At 43.4% G+C, this 16,371-nt stretch overlaps 1 protein-coding gene across 2 annotated transcripts in view; it reads left to right on the top strand.

Annotated features, from left to right (window-relative positions):
• The window catches only part of JMY (junction mediating and regulatory protein, p53 cofactor), a 104,354-nt gene that overhangs the window by 65,319 nt on the left and 22,664 nt on the right, over positions 1 to 16,371 (top strand). For both annotated transcript variants that reach the window (XM_040340658.1, XM_040340647.1), the window contains exons 3-4: positions 575 to 725; positions 1,563 to 1,732. In XM_040340658.1, coding sequence (XP_040196592.1) covers positions 575 to 725; positions 1,563 to 1,732 — 321 coding nt within the window. The remainder of the gene's footprint in view (positions 1 to 574; positions 726 to 1,562; positions 1,733 to 16,371) is intronic.

Genomic DNA, 16,371 nt, shown 5'->3' with positions numbered 1-16,371 from the left:
AATTGGTTGTTTCGGCCCTAGTTTCATCCTTTTCGTTCTGAACACTTTACCCAGTCCATATCAGTATAGATATTCAGCATGATATTTTTGAGATCTGATGTGTTTTCAAAATGTACCTTTTTTTTTGTTTTTTTGAGCAGTGTATATTGATAACACATTGGAGGAGCCAGGGGGAGGCAAGGCCAAATGATTGTGGGGTGGTAAATAACATGGAGAGAAGAGAGCTGTTCTAGGATAGAATTCCATGCAATTCATTTGATTTTGTTTTTTTTCTGCATTGAATAGACTGTTTTAGTCAAAATGAATTTCCTCTATATCCACACAATATACTAGTTGAACTGTTTCTCAATTGGTAAATTACAGATTGTTGCACTGAGCACTAAATATTTGAACTTTGCATTTAACTGTAAAAATGTAAGCGTATGGTTAACAGTGCACAATGTGCCATAATCATTGGTCAAGATGCTGTAAATGAGCAAAGAATCTAGATTGTGTGCAGAGTAAGCGGACTTCTTACTCTTGACATCCTTGCAATTTTCAGTTGTTTAATTCCAATATGTGCTTTGTTTTATAGATTTCCCTAGAGAATGATTATTTGGGCCCTAGAAGAATTGAGAGCCTGAAGAAAGAAGATGCGGACTGGCAAAAGAAGGCTCACATGGCCGTGCTTTCTATTCAGGACCTAACGGTTAAATATTTTGAAATCACAGCAAAGGCCCAAAAGGGTAACCATCTACCATTTCCTTTCTGTTGTTTCGTGTGTATGCTCTGTTTGTTGTACTTGCATATCTGCATATAGAAGTTGTGTATCCACATTTGCCAGGTTCTAATGACTAGCATGCTTGGGGCTCCAACTTGTCACATTTTTGTTTCCATTGCCCCTCAAAATTATAAAGGGAATCTGTCGTGTTTCTGGTTGTAGTCACTCTACATGCTGCCATTTTGGTTCTTGATAAACCTGAAGCCAAGAAATCTTTTATTAGCACTAAACCTCAGAACTAGGGTAACAAGTGTGACTTGAGGCCCTTTTCACACTGATGGATCGATCGGCTCCGCCTGTCTGTTTTTTCAGACGGAACTGATCGGACCATCTATTGCTCTCTATGGAGCGATGGATGCCAAGGGACATGTGTCTGTTGACATGTGCCGACATCCCATCCGGTCCACTAAAAACAGAAGGATGGGGATCTGACCCCATCTACCTGTCGGATCGGAAGACCGCCGAAGGTAAACGGATCGACGGTTTGTTTCCATCTGACAGCTTAAAGACAGTGGGCTGTGTGCTCTCTGCATCAGCGGAGTGGTCACGGACCTGTCATCCTCTGGCAGACTCCGCTAGTGTGAAAGGAGCCTAACAAAACTGCAACTGCCACATTAGTTTATACCCTTGATGATGGTGGTGACATTCTTAATATTATCTTTCAATACTGGAATAGTTGGAGATAATTTCAGACTGACTGATTTTCCTGATTTAAGAACTTTTTTTATTTTTTTATTTCTGTGCTCTATAAATTTTGTTTCGGTAGATAATGAATGTATAAAATAATTCTTTGTGATTAAAGCTGTGTATGATCGCATGAGAGCTGACCAAAAGAAGTTTGGGAAGACAGCCTGGGCAGCTGCTGTGGAGCGCATGGAAAAGCTTCAGTATGGGGTTTCCAAGGAGACTTTACAACTGATGCGAGCAAAAGAAATCTGTCTAGAACAAAAGAAACATGCACTGAAAGAAGAGGTAATGTTTCTGGTGTTGGTATATTTTTATAACCGTGCCAGTATCTTTATTTTTTTTTAAGATTTGTAATTTTCTTGATGAATGATATTTTAATATTTAAGATATATTTTTAGGGGTGTTAATTTTCTGCACAAAGTCGACTGTTTTCCTTGTTGGTAATGGACTTAAAACAAAGCTTCCACTTGTAGAAAATTAAAAATAGGAAACTTTAATAAAAGATTTTAGTCTCAATTCACAGGTTAACACACCAGGATAAGGATACTTATTTGTCAAAGTTATTTTTATTTATTTTTTGCTAGTTAGGCCAATGAGATTTGAAAAATTACCTAGGGTGAATAAAAGTATACTATTTGTCCCTGAAACTGAGGATTGGAAATCCCAGATCTGATGAAATATTTTTATGCTGCCCAAATTGTTCAACTGATTAGATTTCACACAAAATTGTCTCCATCTCTATGGATGCAGACTGAAACATGTTCCTGCCCATCTAAATCGATCTCTCAACTGATGTGGCTACCATTTAAGTCTGGGTTCACACCTATGCGAATTGGTTGCGGCTTAAACCGCATCCAATTCACATAACATTATAAAATACTTTAACCACTTCCCGACGGCCGTACGACTATTGACGGCCGCAGGGTGGTTCTTCTTCTCTGGGGCGCCGTCAATTGCCCTCCGCCCCTTTCCGCGTTCCCTGCACACGCTCTCCCGAGCAGGGAACTTCTGTGCTCGCCGTGTCCCTTGGACACAGCCAATCACAGATCGCCGTGAACGGCCAATCGGAGTGGCCGTTTGCCAGGCGATCTGTGCGGCCAATGAGAGATGATCTCATATGTTTACATATGAGATCATTTCTCATTGCCGGCTCTCACAGACAGCGGTGCTGTCAGGGAGAGAGGAGACCGATCTGTGTCTCTTGTACATAGAGACACAGATCGGTCACTCCCCCCACACAGTTAGAACACTATATAGGGAAAACATTTAACCCCTTCCTCACCCCCTAGTGTTAACCCTTCCCTGCCAGTCACATTTATACAGTAATTAGTGCATATTTATAGCACTGATTGCAGTATAAATGTGAATGGTGTCAAAAGTGTCCGATGTGTCTGCCATAATGTCGCAGATCGCCGCCATTACTAGTAAAAAAATAATAATAATAATAATAATTCTGTCCCTTATTTTGTAGGCGCTATAACTTTTGCGCAAACCAGTCTCTTTTTTTTTTTTTTTACTAAAAATATGTAGAATACGTATCAGCCTAGACTGAGGATAAAAAAAAAAAAAATGAGCTATTTATTATAGCAACAAGTAAAAAAAAATGTTTTTTTTTCTAAATTGTCGCTCTATTTTTGTTTATAGCGCAAAAAATAAAAACCGCAGAGGTGATCAAATACCACCAAAAGAAAGCTCTATTTGTGGGGAAAAAAGGACGTCAATTTTGTTTGGGAGCCACGTCGCACGACCGCGCAATTGTCAGTTAAAGCAACGCAGTGCCGAATCGCAAAAAGTCCTCTGGGCAGGAAGGGGGTTTAAGTGCCCAGTAAGGAAGTGGTTAATTTCAATGAGGCTGGTTCACATATGTGCGATGCATTCGCACTGCGCATTGCCGGAAAAACGTGTGCCTTTTCTACGCTTTGCGGTGTGGCTCAGGTGCGAATTCAGGCCCATTATCTCCTATGGGCACGCATCTGATTCGCAGATGTGTTCATTTCTCTTCAGGATTTCTCTCATTCACCTCAATACACTTCCCCCCTCCCCTTCCCCTCTCCCAGGTCTCCAAATTTGCAGCTAAAATGGAAATGGTCTGCTTAACAGAGATAAGAGAGCTGAAAACTCTGGGATTTGCTCCTCAAACCTTTAATTGGTGGATCAATAAGGAACTTTTTCAAATGGCTGACTTTTTTTGGTCATGATGGAATATTAACAAAATTCCTCATTGAAAAATACCTGTTACTAAAGTCGGAATTCTCTCGATACTATCAGATAGTACATTGTATTACTACTTTAACATGTAATCTAGATATAATATCTATGTAATCTTTATTTAAAAAATGTTGACAAGCTTAAAGGACACATTTCAATAATATATTCCATCTTAACATCTATTCCTTTCGAAACTAGGTTATATGGAAAGATGGGAGGGGGGTTTGAATGAAACTCTAGAACTGAAAGATTGGTATATGTTGGAGCATAATGCCTCAAAATCCCTGATTAATACTTCTACCATAGAAGCTAACTACAAAGTTTTTTGCTAAGGTGGTATCTGGTCCCGAAAATGATAGCTTCTTATGTCACAGGAGCTTCTCCATTGCGTTTTAGAGATTGTGGACATGCAGGGACAATGTTTCACTTATGCCGCGTACACACAATCGGAATTTGCAAATTCCGACCGTGTGTAGACTTCATCAGACATTTGCTGTCAGAATTTCCGACAACAAAAATTTGAGAACTGGTTCTCAAATTTTCCGACCACAAAATCTGTTCCCGTAAATTTCAAGCGTGTGTACACAATTCTGACGCACAGAATTCCATGCATGCATGAATCAAGTACGAGATGGAAGCGCTCGGTCTGGTAAAACTAGCGTTCGTAATGGAGATAGCACATTGGTCATGCTGCAAATGTTTTAATCTTTTAATGCAGCGCATTCTCTTCTTTATAATGCTAGAATGATGAAGTTGTTATGCTGCTGATATTCACACACAGTTCTGACAAACTGATTTCTCAGCGACTCCGAGAGATCGGGAACAGCAGCAGATGACATATAAGCGCAAATCGTCTCTCGCCGAACTTCTACTAACACGAGATTAGCAGAAGGAGTCCAAAGAGTGGTGCACTTGTTATTGAACTTCCCTTTTTATAGTGCCGTTGTACTAGATCGCATTCTTTGCGATCGGATTTTCCGACAACATTTGTGCGACCGTGTGTATGCAAGACAAATTTGAGCCAACATCCGTTGGAAAAAAATCCACGGTTTTGTTGTCGGAATGTCCGATAGTCTGTACGCAGCAATATGGTGGCTATGCCTCAAAAGTAAAACCTTTTTTTTTTGGAATACTGTTTATGCTCCTATTTCTTCTCACTAATATTGATTTAACAAAACCCTGAAACAAGCACTACTTTGCAGCCAAATGGAGAAGATCCCTAAACACTTCAGAAGATTGATAAATTATATATTTATAGCGGCAAAAATTACTATAGCCAGATCTTGGAAAACAATAATCCTACCCTTTGACATCCTAAAGGCTAGATTAATCTAGTCTTGGATTTTGATTAATGAACATCTTTCAGTCATATCAAATGATGAGGTTCAATTACTGTATTTGAGAAATCCATTGACTAAATATCAAATTGACGGTTCCAGAACTGTTTCCAAGTTGAAATTGCTTCAAAAATTAAATTTAACCTTCCTTCCTTATTATTATTATTTTTTTTTTTAATATACAAACTATTGAGTGAGTGAGAAACTTGTATAGCGCTACACATGCAAACTGAATTGCCTCAGGGCGCTTGGTATCCATTTCCTACTGTATTTTGCCTTCAGAATAGATGGGTTTTGAGGGTTTTTTTCTGAAGGCCAGGTGATTCACTTCCGTTCGGATACTGGTTGGTAGGGCGTTCCATAGTCTAGGTCCTTGGACTGCAAATCTTCGTTCTCCTTTGGACTTGCTTTGGGTATCTGGAGTAGATTTTGGTCGGTGGATCTGAGAACGCGATTGGGGTTGTGACATTTTAATTTTAAACAACATAGATATTGGGGGGGGCATTTCCTTGAACACATTTGTGTGTCACGCATAGTGCCTTAAACGCAATTCTGTCTTTTACGGGCAACCAGTGGAGGGCCCTGAGGGACAGAGAGATTGATTCCCAGGGTTTTTTCTCCTGTTACAAGTCGTGCCGCCATATTCTGGACAACTTGTAGACGAGCAATTTGGTATTTTGGGAGTCCGAGGTAAAGGGCGTTTGCATAGTCAGGTCTGGAGTTAATTATTGGTCCCATCACGACTGCTATGTCTTCTTTTGGGAGGAAGGGAACGAGTCTACGTAGTAGGCGCAGCAGATGGTGGGATCCGCTGACTACTGAACTTATTTGTGCATCCATTGTCATGTCGGAGTCAAAGGTGACTCCGAGACATTTGACTTTGGTGCTGGGTGTGATGGTTTGTCCCAAAATGGCCCGGGGGTGTCCATGTTGTCGTAGCCAGCCTCTTGCGGTTGGTGTGAAACAGAAGAAGTTCTGTTTTCGATCCATTGGGTTTAAGATAACTCTCCGTCATCCAATTTTCTTTCAGAGTGAGGCATTTCTCTAGTCCGAGATAATGATCCTTTTTTTATTGCTGATACGAAAGTAAAGTTGGGTGTCATCCGCATAGGAATGGTAGAGTAAATTCTGATTACTGATGATTTTGAGGAGAGGGCGGAGATAGATATTGAATAGTATGGGCGACAAGGGAGACACCTGAGGGACTCCGCATGACACTGTGTGCGTTTTTCAGAAGTGAAAGGACCTAGTTTCACTATCTGTGATCGGTTTTCCAGAAAGGAGGAGAACCAGGGTAGATCCGAGTCTGCCACTCTTGCTACTTCCCCTAGGCGGGTCAGCAACAATTTGTGGTCTACTGTATCAAACGCTGCACTCAGGTCCAAGAGTATCAGAAGACAAGATTCTCCTTCATCTGCTGCTTCGAGAGTGTCATCCCATATTTTGAGAAGTGCTGTTTCTGTCCCATGACCAGGACGAAAACCTGATTGAAGTGGATCCAGTAGTTTGTGGGTGTCTAAATGGAGTTGTAGCTGTTGCACTACCACTTTCTCCATCACCTTGGAGCAGCTGTTTAGGCCTGTTATCGGTCGGCGATGTTTTGGGTCTGGGTCTTTGGGGTCAAGGGTGTTTTTTTTTAGAATGGGTTTAATTATGCCTTGTTTCAGGGGGATCGGCACCATGCCTTCCTTGAATGATTGATTCATGAGGTGCGTGATAGACGGTGCCAGAATATCGGCACATTCTTTCAACAGTTTAGTGGGGATGATATCATTAGGCGCTGTGCTGTCTCGCAGGGTACCGGTGATATTTTTGGTGGTGTCGATGGAGATAGATTTTAGCGTAAATTTCATTGATTGTGGCATATTTGTGAGAATCTTGTCTTTGATTTAAGGGGGAGTCGGTAGAGATTCTATTTTGCTGAATAATTTCACAGATTTTTTCCATTTTGTTAATGAAATAATCCGATAATTCATTGCAAAATTCTTGTGATTCAATTGGATATTGTACCCTTGCTGTAATACTTAATGAATTTCATTATTTGTACATTCTTTATTTGAACAAATCTTAATACAATCTTTTGAGAAAACATTTAAAAAAATTACAGTTCCATGTCTGACAATGAGTGCATTAGGCCTCATTCGCACAGAATTGTAGTGCCAGCTGCGGGCAGAATCCAGTGAATTCCTGTGGGTGATTTTACAGGTGGATACAGAATGTTGAAGCCACTCAGCATGTGCAAAGCAGTGACAGGCTAACGCCGACCGCAGCTTTCCACAGCTTGCATCCAATAGAGATCATCTGTACCTAATCCTCGGGTAATCACTGCATGCGCAATTACATGGGTGCCATAAGCTCTCCTTTTGCTTTGTACAGGCTGAGAGGCTGCAACTATCAGCAGGTACCCATGAATCCAGCTACAGGAACTTGCAGTTGGCACCAAGATCCTGTCTTACCGAGACCTTAGACATTTTTAAAGCTTTGTGAATTAGGCCTTAGACTCTGAGGCCTTAGACTCTGAGGCCTTAGACTCTGAGGCCTTAGACTCTGAGGCCTTAGACTCTGAGGCCTTAGACTCTGAGGCCTTAGACTCTGAGGCCTTAGACTCTGAGGCCTTGTACACACGACCGAACATGTCCACTGAAACTGGTCTCGCCCTAGATGTTTAACCCCTTCCCAGCCAGTGCCATTAGTGCAGTGGCAGTGCATATTTTTTAGCATTGTTTACTGTATTGGTGTCAGTTTCCCGCAAAGTGTCAAGTGTCAGTCTCCGATTTTAACCTGCAATCTTGCAGATCGCGGCCATTAAAAATCTAAAATAAAAATCCCATAAATATATAACAGTTTTTTATATATATATATATATATATATATATATATATATATATATATATATATATATAACACAGTGGTGATCAAATACCACAAAAGCTAAAAAAAAATTGGGGGGGGGGGGGATATTTGGGTACAGCGTTGCATGACCACGCAATTGCGCATTTAAAGTAACGCAGTGTGGTATCGCAAAAAGTGGCCTGGTCATGAAGGGTGGTAAATCTTCCAGAGGGCGAATGGTTACAATCGGTGTCAACGGCAATGGGGAAATTTAAGCAATTTTTAAAGAAGGTCAAAATAGCTAAAAATCTTTAGAACTTGGTACTCTTTGGAGTTGATGGGTGTTTTGCTTCTTTGACAACTGTAGGTATATATCAGAACAAATTGTGTGTTATCCTAAGTGAATACCTGATTGTGAAGTGTATAGAAAAAGACAAAAAGAATACATACATAGTTGTGTGTACTTCCTGGGCATCTTCTCTTTTTGAGCACCATTAGGCTACATAGTAAGGCTCACACAAAGGCGATGCTTAGTAGTATGATATCGCTACTAAAATTTTGGCAATTAATCACTAGCGGTAACATTCAATAGCAATAACACACATTTGGAACATTGCGTGAATGATTAGCGATCACTACTACAGGCTGTTTGTGTGCCTCTTATAGAGGTCATTTGTTTGAAATGAATGGCAATCTATTGCTACTACAAACGATTAAGTGCTGGTGATTTTAGTAGCACAATTTCCTTTTAATCACCTGTCTGCTCTTTTGCCTTCTTTAGTTTATGTATAAAGTTTTTATTTGTAAATGTTTGTCTTTGGTGTTCGGTCTTTAATTGAGTTCCTGGTGTTTGGAGTTTAGTTCACTGTTTATCCACAAGCTTTTTAGAACTTGAAATACGAACTTTTAGATCTTGACTTGAGGGTTTAGGAGTCTTCCTGTTCAGTTAGCGTGTTCTGTTTTCGATCATACTGTACTATTATTACTGGTCTGGTCTGCCTCAGAACATGATGTCCTTATACTTCACTTTTCAGTGTTGTTTTTAAGTTTTGATGTGGTGCCTGGTCAAATATGTGGCTGGCGTGTTTTGTTCCCTTTGTGAGATTGAGGCACATGAGTTTCATATAAGCTGGGTATTGATGTTGAATTGCATGTTGCTTCTTTTAGTTAATTGCTGCTGTATGATACATGGCGCGCCTTCAATTCTTTCAGCTTGAATTTTCTCAAGCATTGTAGACTACCAAGTTCAGAATTTTGCATGCAGACTTGTGTCCAGGAAGGTTGGGGTCTGCCTTTGGGCTTGTGTCGGTGGCATCAGTTTGACATGCATTCAGAATTCATTGACATGCATTTAACCTCTTCCTGACCTGTATTTGACCAAGTGGGTTTTTCATTCCCATTTGTGTAGGAATGCACAACCTGCATTAAGCAAACAAAAGCCCTTAGTGGCAGGAACTAAATCTGCATGGTCAGACTATCCACCAAGAAAGGTGTTTGTTTTTTTTAGAACTTGATCTACCTTCACATAGACTATCATTTAATTCCTGCACTTTTCTGCTCAGATATTGGTGGTCTGAGAGCTGCATTACCAATGTTGTGATTTTCTTATGATCACGGTTATCCTCTTACTCTGATCTGATGCTGAGAGTCACTTTTTTTAAATACGGCAGTGACCAAAACTCTTATACCTCGTACACACGATCAGGCTTTTGCTCGACGAAACTCGCATAGGAATTCCATCGGAGGAAAAGCGAACATGTTCTCTATGTAAACTCCGAGATGGAATTACTCGGAATATCTGATGGAAAAATTCCGATGGGCTCACACACGGTCTGAATTTCCGATGGAAAAAGTCAGTCGGACTTTTTTCATCGGAAATTCCGATCGTGTGTACGAGGCATAAGGTGTACATTTATGAAACCCCATACACAACGTGGCCTTTGACTGTGTAAAAAGTTCAGAGAAGAGCCAATATATGAACCGCTCTCTTTCTCTTTTGTTTTTCCTTTTGCTTCTCTTTTTTTTGTTTTTCCTTTCGCTTCTCTTTTTTTTTTTCCTTTCGCTTCTCTTTTTTTGTTTTTCCTTTCGCTCGCTTCTGTCTTTTTTTTGTTTTCTTTTGTTTTCTCTTTCGCTTCTCTTTGGCATGTCTCTTTTCTTTCGCTTTTCTTTCGCCTCGCTCTCGCTTCTCTTTGGCCTTTCACTTTTCCCTTTGCGGGGAGGGATCTACTGTTGAGGGAGGGGTCTTTGTTTGCTGACTGCTTGAGGGTCTATTGATGCTGGCTGCTGGAGTCTATCGTTGCTGGAGGTGATCTATTTTTGCCGTGGGGTCTATTGTTGCTGGTGAAGGATCTATTGTTGCTGGAGTGGGTCTTATGTTGCAGGGGTCAATCGGTGCTGGGAGGGATCTACTGTTGAGGTTAGGGTCTAATGTTCATGGCTGTTGGGTGGGTCTATTGATGCTGGCTTTTGGGAGCCCACTGTTGCTAGGGTGGATCTATTGTCGCTGGGGTTTTCATTGTTGCTAGATTTATTTACGGTCTTTCTTGTTAACAAATTCCATACAGAATACTTGGGACCACAACATTTATACTTGGTTTTGTATCCTTTAAAAGGGTAAGGGATGGACAAAGGGATGGTTGCTTGGAGGTGGTTAGGGGGCAGAATCAAGGGGTGACTCGGAAGGGTGGAGTTCCTGCACCCATTCTCTGAGGGGAAAAAAAAGCCCTGTGTATAACCATGGATTGCAGGAAAGAAATTTGCACGATTCCCCCATCAACACAGATGGTGCTGACAGGGGAATCCCTCCTTCCAAGCTATTGTCTGCTCCCGTCGGGGGCTAGTGGGGTGGAGCCCCCGCTGGGAGCAGTCTGTGATTTATTGCTAGCGGCTATAGAACAGCTGCTAGCAAAAATCATAAGAGAGCCTGGCGGACTGGTTAAACCCAAGTTGATCAACTTGGTACATTCAGTGTGCCCATTAACTGTTTGAATCTCAGCCAGTTCCTGCTAAACCAGCTGAGATTCAAATCTTATAGGGGCTGCCGAGCAGTGACAGAGGAAGCAGGGGACATAATCCCCCTGGTTCCTCACATTGTGGTAATTTCCCTCTTCTCTTTTCGCTATTGCCAACTCAATTGGAGAAGTGGGGAGGGAGAAAAGGTCAGGTGAGGTGCTTTCATCACATCATAATAAACTGGCCCTTTGTATTGCTGTAACTGACAGCTTCTCAATGAGCTGCGATAAGACGTGGAGAACATAATTTCCACTCCCCATCCCAGCTTCATAGACTGCTGCTCAGTGGAGATAAGCCATGGTAGTCACTATTGCAGCTTCTCACATTTCTAAACATACACCTTGGTGTGGATCACATCTCGTATCATTGTCAACTTTCAAATTGGGTCACCTTCAAAGTCATTTCAAATGTTGTGAATGAATGAAAAACGTATAAAGCGCGGCGCATGCGAACTGAATCGCTTCTTTGTCTTTTTACAAAGTTTTTCTTGAGTCAGAGGTTCATCAGATCTCTAAAAGCGGACCTCCTCCACCCCTACTACGCTGCCAGGGCCAAATGTGTTCAGGCGTCTTCTCAAAGCTGACGTTTAGTATAATTATTTTTCTCTTTTGTCCATGGACGGACACAATTTCCTTATACTCTTGACTGTAGGGTTATGTTCAGTCTATTAGGAGAGGACTAGGCAGGCATGTTAATGGTTAAAACTCTGTTCATAACCCCTCACACTGCCCTGAGCAGCTCAGTTTTTTTCTGCCTAGTAGAGAAGGACCTGGCTCCCTTATGGGCCCTTGGTCCTGAAGAACCTTTTCTTTTTAAAGATTTAAATTTATTTTATTTTTTATTTTATGTTTTCTTGAGCCTGAGATCTTCTATCAACTGCCGGCTGTGTGACAGGCTGGATAATAGTAGTCCCCCCAGTCCAGTCATCGAGCGTGAGCAGGCCTTGGCTACGAGATGGGTCTGCCACGACATACCCCATTGCTCCAGGGGTGGCCGGTGAGCTTTTTGCTCTGGGGCTCACATATGACCAGGCTGCTAGCTGTCTGTGTCACAGTGGGCCGTGGCCGGCAGCTACTCCGTACTGCTCAGAAGTGGGTCTGTCAGGAACGTGCCAGCAGTCCTCGCAGGGACGGGTAAGTACTTTTCCTACTGTCTTGGCAGGATGGAACAGCTAGGCTTTCCTAGAGGGGGGGTCGATTAGGGGGTCTCGTGTCCTCCCTTTTCTCTCCTCCCTTTCCTCCTCCTTTATGCTGTGACTGACCTGGGAAGTACCTGAGAAGTTGTTTTTTTCTATCCTGGCTGGGGGTTGCGGGGTGTTCTGGACCCACTCTCTGTGTGGGTGGTCTGCCATGGGGTGTCCTTCGCTCGGGGACCACTTTGTTTTTCCGGCCTTCTCATCCACCTAGGTGTCCTCGGCGCCGTCTTTCTTTAAATCTGCGTCATTTTCTTGTGGCCGTGCTGCTGCTATAGAATTGCGGCTGGCGGCCATTTTCTTGTAGCCGCTCTGTGGTGCAGGCAGTTACAGCGGGCGGCCATTTTCTAGAAGCTTGCGCTCTTTTTTTTCTGAGGTGGCCATCTTGGCTGTGGTTTTATACAGGTTTTGCCCTTTAGTGCTGGGGGGACTTTCTGAACGGCGCAAACAGAGCAGTTTTACCTCAGAGACACTCAGACACACATAGTGTAATGGCGAGCGGACCGCAGCGCTGTGCAGCTTTCATGTCAGGGTGGTGAGTCCCCTGGGATACCCCTTTTGGTCAGTACAGTAAGGAGGGTGGGGCTCTTTTTTTTTTTGCACTTGTACCTTGACATTAGTCCCTGAGGGCTGTTAGGTGAGCAGGTCGGCATAGCGTCAGAAGCTGGTGCTTCTTCCCCAGACATTCCAGTGGTGACAACCGGTGCCCCTGCACCTGCGGTCCCTGTGGACACTTGGTCGGCAGTCCTGAAATCATTTGTTGCTAGTGTGGAAGCGGAGTGATTGAAAGGGTGGTAAAAATGCCCCCTCCCCCCACCATCTCCTGGGGATAGCTCTGACTCTGACTTGGGCCCGGCTGCGGCCCAGGGCCCTGGTTCTGAGGTATCAGAGGATGCGGACCAGGACCTTTCGGACAGTGAGGAGGACTCCAGGTCCAGGTCAGCGCAAGACAAGGCACTTGTTGGAGCTCTTATCACCGCAGTGCGGGACACTCTTAAGCTAGAGGATACTGCCCAGACATCTGATGAGGGGTCGGTCCCTTTTGTGTCCCACAAGCAGGCCCGCACTGCTAAAGTGTTTCCTTATGTGACCTTTTTTGATAAGTTCATAGACAAGGAATGGGAACGACCGCAGAGGACATTTGCATTTCCTAAGCATATGGCGGTCCGTTGCCCCTTTGAGGAGAGCCTTTTAAAAAAGTGGGCATCTCCCCCGGTTGTGGACCCCCCAGTATACAGGTTGAACAAGGCAGCAGTGATTTTGGTTGAGAGAACCCTGCTGACAGGAGGTCAGAAGCAGTAGGTCGGTCCATTTTCTCTATGCTGGGTTCAGCTTTGTAGCCTATTTTGGCTACGGCACTGGTGTCACAGACACTTACTGAATGGGCAATGACTATTGCACCGGGAGTTGGAAGAGCATCATGCTCGTCCAGGTTGTGTGGAACTGGCTGACCAGTTCATGCATGGCCTCAAGTATGTCCTGCGATGCAGCCCTGGATGCAGCTCCCTTGATCTCCAGAGCCTCGGTATCTGTGGTGGTTCTGCGACGCCTGATTTGGCTTAAGGTCTGGTCTGCAGTCCAGACTTCCAAGAAGGCTCTGGCAGATTTGCATTTCCGTCGCGGGAGGCTATTTTGTGCCTTCCTGGACGACATTATAAAGGATGCCATGGGGGGTAAGAGCATGCTCCTCCCCCAGTCCAGAAAAGGAAAAGAGCCACGCCGCATGCCGGGACCCTCTTTTTCTGCGCAAATGCGGTATTTTCGTCAGTTAGGTCCCACAGGTGTAAGCATCCTCAGACCGACAAAGGGCTTGCTGGGAGACATAAACATCCCTGGGTTCGCAAGCCAAACAAGCCTGCGAACGAATCTGCGACAGCATGAAGGTTTGCCCCCGCCCAACTCTCGGGTGGGGGGGACGTCTCTACGAGTTTGCGGCTCGGTGGACCTCCCTGATTTCCGACCAGTGGATCTGCGAAGTGGTTTCATCAGGGTACAAGATAGTTTCTTTCTCATACACCAAACCGATTTTTCCCTCAAACCTTCCTCTCCTTCCGGCTCATCGGGACGCCCTGTTTGGACGGTGATCACGACGGACGCCAGCCTGACCGGGGGGGGGGGGGGGGAGTCTGGGGTGTTCAATTGACACAGGGTCGCTTGACACAGGAAGAATCTTGCCTGCCGATCAATATTCTGGAACCCTGAGCGATCAGGCTGTGCCTGAGCCTGCAGGGGCATCCAGTCGGACAACGCCACGGCGGTGGCATTTGTCAACCATCAGGGAGGAACAAGAAGCTCGGCTGCAGCATTGGAGGTCGCTCACATCCTAAGGTGGGCAGAACGAAGCGTGCCGGCTCTATCGGCCGTGTACATTCCGGGTGTAGAAAACTGGCAAGCGGACTACCTAAGTCGCCAGACGCTGGACCAAGGAGAATGGTCACTGCACCCGGAATGTGTTCCGCCTCCTTTGCCTAAAATGGGGCGAGCCAGACGTGGATCTCCTGGCTTCTCGACTCAATCGAAAGGTGTTGAGGTTCGTGACCAGGTCTAAAGATCCTTGGGCAGACGAGACAGATGCGTTGGGGGCCCCATGGGTACAGTATCGGCTGATATATGCATTTCCCCCACTGAAACTGCTTCCTCGTCTGCTCCACAGAGCGGAATCCGAAGGGATCCCAATGATCCTAATTGCCCCAGATTGGCCTTGGCGTCCTTGGTACGCCGACCTAATATGCCTGGCGGTGGATGTTCCTTGGCGGCTGCCAATGCGGGAGGACCTTCTCTCGCAAGGTCCCATTCTTCATCCTGCTTTACAGTCGCTGGCTTTAACGGCGTGGCTGTTAAAATCCTTTTCTCTGAAGTCCATAGACGGACACAGCACCAACTCCTCCTTTTTTTAAATTTGTACTACTTTTTGACGAACTGAGCTGCTCAGGGCAGTGTGAGGGGTTATGACCAGAGGGACTGCCCCCTGGGTGGGGCTGTTTCAGCTTTGCTAAAGTTTACATGTTTTAACCATTAACATGTCTACCTAGTCCTCTCATAATAGACGGAACATAACCATACAGTCAAGAGTACAAGGAAGCTGTGTCCGTCCATGGACTTTAGAGAAAAGGATTTTACGGTGAGTACAAAAATCCTATTTTTTTATTTTTTTTTACATACACATCTGCTCTCTCCTATATTGATAGAATTTATCTTACTACAATCCCATGTGCATCATGTTCTGCAAATGGGTGGTTCAGTCCTGTCATTCAAACTCTACCACCCACGGCTCCACAAATACAATATCGTGTATGGTGCTTTATCAAAAAAAAAAAAAAAAAAATTATACTAAACGTCAGCTTTAACTTGTTTCTCACGCCTCCATAAAAAAAAAAAAAAAAACTACTTGCATTCCCACCCATGACATTTATGTCTCATCTCATTTGCAATATATTACATTCCTCTGTTTAAAAAATAAAATAAAAATCCCATTCTTTGATTATGACTGTGAAAACTCCTTGAAAATCTACCGTAATTTAACCACTTCAGCTCCAGGCCTTTTTTGACAATTTCTTATTTACATGTTTTTTTCTTTTTTTTTTTCTTGGTAGAAGTATAGTTAGAAAACGCAAATATTATATATTTTTTAAAGCAGAAACCCTAGAGAATAAATCTGTGGGTGTTGCAATTTTTTTTTATGTCACACGGTATTTGCGCTGAGGTTTTTAAATGCTATTTTTGGGGGGGTGGGATACACTTTTGTTAATTTCTTAATGCAAAAAAAGCACAATACATAAGTAAATTTTTTGTACATATAAAACATGTTCTGCCAAGTTAATGGATATAAAGTGTCATGCTTTAAAATTGCGCATGTCCGTGCAACAGCGACAAACTACATAAGTGTTACTATCCATAGGCAACGCTTTGAAAGCCTTTACAGGTTACCACTTTAGATTTACAGAGAAGGTCTAGTGACAACTTATTCACATTATGGAAATCGTTATTGGTATTTAGTTTTAATTAGATCCTGTTGCAAGCGCCATTACACCCCCCCTTGTCATTCATTGCTTTAAGTGTGTGAACACTATTAGTCGTGGCAGCTGCATTATTAGTTTGATTTTCATATTTTAGCTTTGTTGTGCCCTTGTTTAGGTTGGTTTTGCGCATTAGTTCCCCCCCGTTTTTATACTAGTGCTAGAATTACTGCCTATGATCTGACGTTCGTGGCGATACCACACATCTGTGGGACGATCTTTGTTTGTGTGCGTGCAGGACCAATGCTTGCGTTCGCCTTTGCGCTCTAGCACAGGGGGACAGGGTATTTTTTTTTAATTATTACATTTATTGTATTTTTTATTTTT

Source organism: Rana temporaria, chromosome 1 (genome assembly GCF_905171775.1).
Source record: "Rana temporaria chromosome 1, aRanTem1.1, whole genome shotgun sequence".
Taxonomy (NCBI): domain Eukaryota; kingdom Metazoa; phylum Chordata; class Amphibia; order Anura; family Ranidae; genus Rana; species Rana temporaria.
This window is presented reverse-complemented; position numbering and strand designations above follow the sequence as displayed.